This window comes from Capra hircus, chromosome 19 (assembly GCF_001704415.2).
Source record: "Capra hircus breed San Clemente chromosome 19, ASM170441v1, whole genome shotgun sequence".
Classification (NCBI taxonomy): Eukaryota; Metazoa; Chordata; class Mammalia; order Artiodactyla; family Bovidae; genus Capra; species Capra hircus.
This window is the reverse complement of record NC_030826.1, coordinates 9,794,106-9,801,333: the sequence shown is the minus strand read 5'-3', so window position 1 is coordinate 9,801,333 and position 7,228 is coordinate 9,794,106. Positions and strand designations below refer to the sequence as shown.

Below are 7,228 nucleotides of genomic sequence, written 5' to 3'. Positions count from 1 at the left end.
CCACATGAGAGAAACCTCTCGCAAAAGCACTAAAAACAAAGCACTAAAAAAGCCCAGCACAGCCAAAAATAAAGAAATAAAACAATAAAAAATTTTTTTTAAAATATGGTATTTCATCAGTCCAAGAATAAAACGGTGAGAACAAAGCAATGTAACTTAGGCACCAAAACTATGAGCCAAACAATATAGGGCATTTTTTGCAATGAAGTACTCATACAATTACCAGATAACCTACTAGATCATCTTATTCTGAAGATAATTTCAGGAGCAGTGTTTTAAGGAAAATCCCAGCTAAAACATCATTTCAGTAAAAAAAAAAAAAAAAAAAACTAAACAAAACAAACCTCTGGCTCAACATGATAATGCAATATTTAGTTATAACAGAAGTATTTTTTATTATGGACAGTAAAACAGAAACAAGGAAATAGAGGTATCAACCATGTATTTTATGTCCTTTTCTAGAATAAACAATGTTTATTAAGAAGTTATACCCCTATTTACAATAAATATCAACAATATCACGAAACAGTGGAACAATTACTGTCCAAATACTGAACTTCTGTAACAAAACATATTTTGGGCTCAAGAAAACACAGTATTACACACCAAAAAAGATCCTGTACACACCAAAGCCAAAACCCAGCCCAAATTCAAGACTGTACTGGCTGGAAAACACTTATTGTGTTACTGCTTTAAGAACCCCACGGAGCACCTTGTAACTCATCAATTGCACGTTTTCCTTCGGAGGGAAACAAGGTCCTCTCTCAGTCACGTAGGCGTAAGGAAACCTCAAAACCCAGAGGCCATCAGGTGGGAGAGTGATTTCTTGCTTTTCTGGGTAGAATACTGGACATGGTGGTGGGCCGGGCTGAACCTGAAAAACATAGGTTATATGATTATTTTAACATTTTTCAAGAAGAAACATCTGAAAGGGACTTCTCTGGTGACCCAGTGGTTAACAATCTGCCTTGCAAAGCAGGGGATGAGGGCTGTATCCCTCACTGGGGAACTAAGATCTCACATGCCATGGGGCAATTAAACCCTTGCACTGCAACTAGAGAGACTATGAGCTGCAACCAAGACCCCATGCAGCTAAATAAATTAAAAAAAGAAAAAATCTTAAAAAAAAAAAAAAAAAGACATCTGAAAGGTTAAGTGCCTAAACCAAGGATAGGTTCAAAGAGCACATAAGCAGGTACACTCCTAACTTCAATCATATCTGATATTACATTAAATAACCTCAAATATTATCCTGCTTTACTACAGATTTTTAATTTCAAGTTCTGCCTCTAACTAAATGATGTGAATTGATGGTGTGAACTGATTAACACACCTACAATTTATTTTTTAAGAAACAGAAATTAGTTATTAATGTAAGAGGTATTTAAAATTAAGACCTGTTTAATTAGTTTGATACCCTGTAATTTTTTTCAAACAATCAAAACAAACAACAAATATGATTGGCTAACAACACAAAAAGCTATATTTCTTACCTGAGGCATTAAGATTATCTGCAAAGGAGCATCAGGAACCACAACAAAAAGCCTCATAAGTTGAGCATAATGTGGTTTTAGCCCTCTACCCTGAGAGGATGACAGAATATACAAGGGCATATCACTATTCAGGGCTTTTAAAGCTGATTCCTTGGGTCCACTTCCCATCACTTTCATTACTTTGTCAGGACCTGAGCACATAAATCTTCGACCTCGAGAGTCTTCGTATTCAAAGCCCACAAATGCTCGCGCTATGTCATCTCGCCGTCTTCCTCTGCCCATGACAACTGCACTTCTCTTACCAGGAACAGCCTTATTTGGAGCAGGCCAAGAATTCGTGTCTAAGTCTCCTTCATCTTCAGCTCTAGTCCTGATGACAATGTCCCAAGGCATAAGATAGTTTGTTCCTGGAATGAAGCCCTGTTGGTCCAAACCAGTATGAAAGTTGTAAGATTTAGCAGGGCCTAGTTTAACCAAAGACCAGCTGGAGAATTTGGGTAGGAGACCTTTGGGGCAATTTGAATGAAGCATGCCTGGGAGATATTCAACTGTGGATGCCTGCCGATCAACCAAGTTTGGTCTCTTCTCAGTTTTTACTTCACCTTGACCATGAACTTCTGGATTATCTCCTCCTGCTTGTGGATCAGCTGGATAGGTACCTAAACTATCGGTGGATTGGCCTAAACTCAAAGCTAAACTCAGGCTTGTGCTCTCTCCTTGGGTTTGAGGTTCTTTCTCTTTAAGTTTATCAGCATCGGCATCTGGGGGAGCAGGAGATGATTCGTTTTTGGCAGGAGCAGGATCTGGAGTACTTGGTTCAAATACTGGGAAATTGATGTGATCCAATTTTCCACAACATTTTTCTTCCAGAAGCTATGGAGGAAGGAAAAAAACAAATAAATCCTGTGAACCTTTCATCGAAGGCAGACATTCGTGGACTTCCCTGGTGGCACAGTGGATAAGAATCTACCTGCCAATGTAGGGGATATGAGTTCAATCCCTGGTTTGGGAAGATTCCACATGCCGTGGAATCTAAGCCCGTGTGTCACAACTACTGAGTCCGTGTGCTGCAGTTACTGAAGCCTGTGTACCTACAGCCTGTGCACCACAGCAAGAGAAGCCACCACAATGAGAAGCCTGAGCACCACAACGAAGTGTAGCAGCCACTCGCTGCAACTAGAGAAAGCCTGCGCAAAGCAACGAAGATCCAGGGCAGCCAAAAATAAATGAAAGAAAATAACACAGTCTTCACACTAAAAAGCAAGAATCAACAGTTAATGGGTAGGCAAATAAGTACATATATAAAGAATTTTCTCATCACATATCACACTACAAGTGACAATGACTTATCTATTATTAGACATTTTGCTTCTGAAAAGATACATTTTACTCAGATGGTAGTTAGCAAAAGAGAGAGACAGAGAGAAGAGGAAGAAAAAAAAATGCAGAATCTACCTGATAAAAGTCATAGTTAGCTGCCTTGATATCAAAGGGATCGTCTCGGGGTGCCTGTTTCCTTCCACAGTTACAGGCGCCAGTGGATCGAGCTCGGCTATTGTGATACAGCACAGGAGGATTTCTATCAGCCTCTGGTTTTTCTCCTGGAAAATATAAGTCACTATTAATTTTACACACAATGCAGACCCACATTTATTCTGCATTCAGTTGTACCTAACCCTCAAATTTCTCCAGAGTTCTTTGGAAATAAGGAGGGGAAAAAAAACCTCAACATACACACACACCCACACCCACACACACTTGGATTAAACACACCTAACAGAAGAAGCAAGTGGAAATATATGGAAATAAAATATACTTTAAATATAACCTTCTAGAATTTCTAAGTAAAGTTTACCACCATCATAGTGAGCATACAACTCATTCTGTTCACTTTAAACAAAAGTTCCAAAGTAAAAACATTAAAATGAAATTCCTGAAACTCTGTATTATTTAACAGTTCTTTTTCACTAATACCTTAGGGTTCGTTCTTTAAGTACAATGTAATTAGTAGTCATAGCTGATTTTTCTTTTTCCAGCAGGTGAGGAAACTTAAATCTGATGCACCTAAATTTCTGTAGGGCTCTCTTTTTAAAATGTCAATACATAGGGAACAAACTGTCTGAAAACAAGAATATAAACACAGCCCCAAATTTTGACTGTGAAATGCTAAGAAAACTTTAGCTACCTGATTTAGGTAAGGAGTGAAATTTATGTACACAGTGTTGATCAGTTAAACTCCTCTCCTCACAGAGCTGATGGCCATTGCTCCAAAACTTGTAGCAGTCTTCGTGTAACTGCATGGCATATTTGTGAAAGGCTGGACCCCTAGCATGTTGGCTGTACACTCGAAGAGCCTGGGCAAGCTGATTCTTGTGGACAGTCATGGTGTAATTATGAGGCAAATTTGACTGGTAGGCACTATGGGCCATCGGTAAAGCCTTTTGGCAACGGTTCTCTGAGAATTTTGTGTCAATATCCAAAAACCCTTCCAAGACTTTAATACTGCTTAAAATCTTAGATGTTAACTCCCCAGTGGGAGATGCTGGGTCCTCCTCTTTCCCATCAATAGCTACTTCATACAGTTTGGAAGCTGCTGAGATCCACTTCTGATAAGTAGGAAGTTCAAAATGGGAAGGCTGTGGGTTCCTGCCCACACTGTCATCAAAACCTTTCTTGCTTAGTACTAGCTCTACGTGCTGCCATAGGAACTCTCGAAGCGTGAAATCCACTAGCTGCCCCGAAGAACTAGAACTGCCGGTGTCAGTGTGGAAAGAAAGCTGTTGTCTGCTGTGCTGCCTCATCACCTGGTATCGCCTGGACCCAGAGAGGGGTGCAGGGACCAACAAAGATTCAGGGTCTTTCACAGTACAATGACTCTTAAGTTGGTCCAGCAACATGCCTACTGGATCCTCCTCCTGGCTTCCGGGAACTATGTACACAAAAGCTTGATTGGCAGGTACAGTAAAGAGACAGTTGATACTCTGATTAGTCAAGACACGACTCTTGCGGAAGATTCTATAGATCTGGTCCTCCAGCGCATGCTGCAGTCTCCTTTTGGGGGAATGCTTCTTGGGCTTATCTGGATGAGCTGGGTCTTGGTTCCGAGGGGGTTCTACCTTGAGTGCTCCATTGAGTTGAAAAAGGAAAAGGAGTCTAGGTGGGCAAGGTCGGCAGTTTAGTTTCCAGTCTTTACCAACTGGACAATCCTTAATAGCCGTTTTGAGAAGGGGCAGTACTTTCTGTCTCAGTCCATCCAGGGCTCTGAATACTCGATCATAAGTGATGTCAAAGGAACAAGTGGGATGGACCAGAAGCAGTATGTGACAGACGGAGAAAAGGTAAAGGAGACTGAGGCACTGCACCTTCTCTTGATGCTTCCAGAACTCGTGCGCTTCTGCATGAGGTAAAGAGAGGCCACCTCCAGCTTCCCCGCTCTGAAGGGCCCGACAAGCCCGCAGAAGCTGGGAATTGTCACAGATGGAAGTAAGAAGAAGGTACAGAACTTTGCTTTCTTGGTTGTAATAGGCTTGCAGAAGGCTGTAATCCTGGGAACCTGGCTCAGTTCGGTTGCCTTCCGCGGCAGTTACACCTCCCCGAACTGGATCCCCGGCCCCGGTCCCGGTCCCGGTCCCAGCCCCAGGGTCTCCGGCTCCGCCAGCCTCCCCGACGGCCCCAGCCTCGGTCCTGATTCCAGGCCCCGAATCTCCAGGATCTTGGTGGCGAAAGAGGGGAAAGACCTGTCGGTCGCACACCGTGTTCACAAGTGAAAACTTCTCGGAATTCAGGCGCAGAGCCGTTTTGCCGAAGATTCCCACCACGCAGATCTCATCCTCCCGCCAAGGAGGCTCCGGTCCGCCAGCCGCGCTCCCACCACCCTCTGTAGGGGACCCCTCGGGACTCTCAGAGCTTGTCCAGGCTGAAGCGCCCATTAAAAGCTCTCTCAAGCTGACGGGACCCGCCATGGTGCTGAGGTAACTCGCGAGTTCTTCCGGTCCGTCCAGTAAACGCAACCGGCTCTCGTCCAATGGTGAAATTCCTCCTCCGCGTCTTCAGTCCCTGCTTTCCTCTCACTTTAGGTTCCACCTCTTGCTTCTCGTGTCCTAGTTTTTCACCAAGGTTTTATCTAGTCCTACATCACTGCTGATTTAAGATTTTCCTTAATCGGAGACCCTAGGAATTGAAATGTCAGAAAAACACTTGTAAGCAATTAGGGTTTTTTGTTTGTTCTGCTTGATAGACAAAATGTTTAATGAGTTAAATGTTAGAAGTTGTAAAACACCTTAGTGAAGAGAGTTGTGATTGTGACAATTCCAAACCGACAATAATTACATGTACGGTAAAGGCAGAAGCAGTGGTTTTGAAAGAGAATTATATTCATACTGTGCTAGATTTATATGAAATATTTATAAAGCATCTACAACAGTTTAATTGTTCTTACCATATTTAATCTCTTAATCGTTTTCTACATCATATTTTCTTTGACATACCACTACTCACCTCAAACTTTTTTTTTCACTACCAGTAGTGGTTTTATTTTATTTTTATTGAAGTATAGTTGATTTCCAATGTTGCATTAGTTACAGGTTTACCGCAAAATGATTCAGTTTACATATTTTTTCTGATTCTTTTTCATTATAGCTTCCCTGGTGGCTCAGATGGTAAAGCGTCTACCTATAATGCGAGAGACCCGAGTTTGATCCATCGAAGATCCTCTGGAGAAGGAAATGGCAACCCACTCCAGTACTCTTGCCTGGAAAATCCCATGGACGGAGGAGCCTGGCGAGCTACAGTCCATGGGGTCGCAAAGAGTCGGAAAGGACTGAGCGACTTGTTTCACTTTTGCATATTTTTTCTGATTCTTTTCCATTATAGATTATTATAAGATATTGAATATAGTTCTCTGTGCTATACAGTAAATCCTTGTTTATCTACTTTACATATAGTAGTGTGTATCTGTTAATCCCATATTCCTAATTTATTCCCTCCCGCCCCCCACATCACGTTTGGTAACCATAGTTTGTTCTCTGTGTCTGTGAGGAGTCTTCTGTTTAATAAATAAGGTCATTTGTATTATTTTTTAGATTCAACATATAAGTGTTAATGTTTGTCTTTTTCTGCCTGGCTTACTTCACTCAGTATGATAATCTCTAGATCTATCCATGTTACTGCAAATGGCAATATTCCATTCTTTTTTATAGCCAAGTAATAGTCCATTTTATGTATGTATATATATACACACACACCCCTGATCTTTTTTTATCCATTTCTCTGTTGATGGACTATTAGGTTGCTTGCATGTCTTGATAACTGCAAATAGTGCAATTGGGGGTACATGTAACTTTTTGAATTAGTTTTAAATTAGAGTTACCATCTTTTTCTGGATATGTGCCTAGAATTGGGATTGCTGGGAGTTTTTTTTTTTTTTTTAATCCCCACCCACCCTTCCTTCTTCCCCCTTGGAAATATTTTTAGTTTTTAAAGAAACTGCCATACTGATTTTCAATAGTAGCTGTACCAATTTTCATGTCTACCAATAGTGTAGGAGTATTCCCTACACACTCTAGTTTTTTTATTTTTATTTTTGGCCACACAGCATGTGGAATCTTAGTTCCCTGACCAGGGATCGTACCTGCATCCCCTGCAGTGGAAGCTCAGAGTCTTAACCATTTGACTGCCAGGGAAGTCTCTATTATTTGTACACTTTTTGATGATGGCCATTCTGACTAGTGTGAGGT

At 41.3% G+C, this 7,228-nt stretch overlaps 1 protein-coding gene across 1 annotated transcript; it reads right to left on the bottom strand.

Annotated features, from left to right (window-relative positions):
• On the bottom strand, positions 432-5,492 carry SMG8 (SMG8, nonsense mediated mRNA decay factor). Its single transcript, XM_005693112.2, has 4 exons — positions 3,679-5,492; positions 2,949-3,094; positions 1,494-2,366; positions 432-874 (listed from the first exon to the last, which is right to left on the bottom strand). The coding sequence occupies exons 1-4, from the start codon at positions 5,453-5,455 to the stop codon at positions 677-679; spliced, it is 2,994 nt and encodes a 997-aa protein (XP_005693169.1). The 5' UTR covers positions 5,456-5,492; the 3' UTR covers positions 432-676.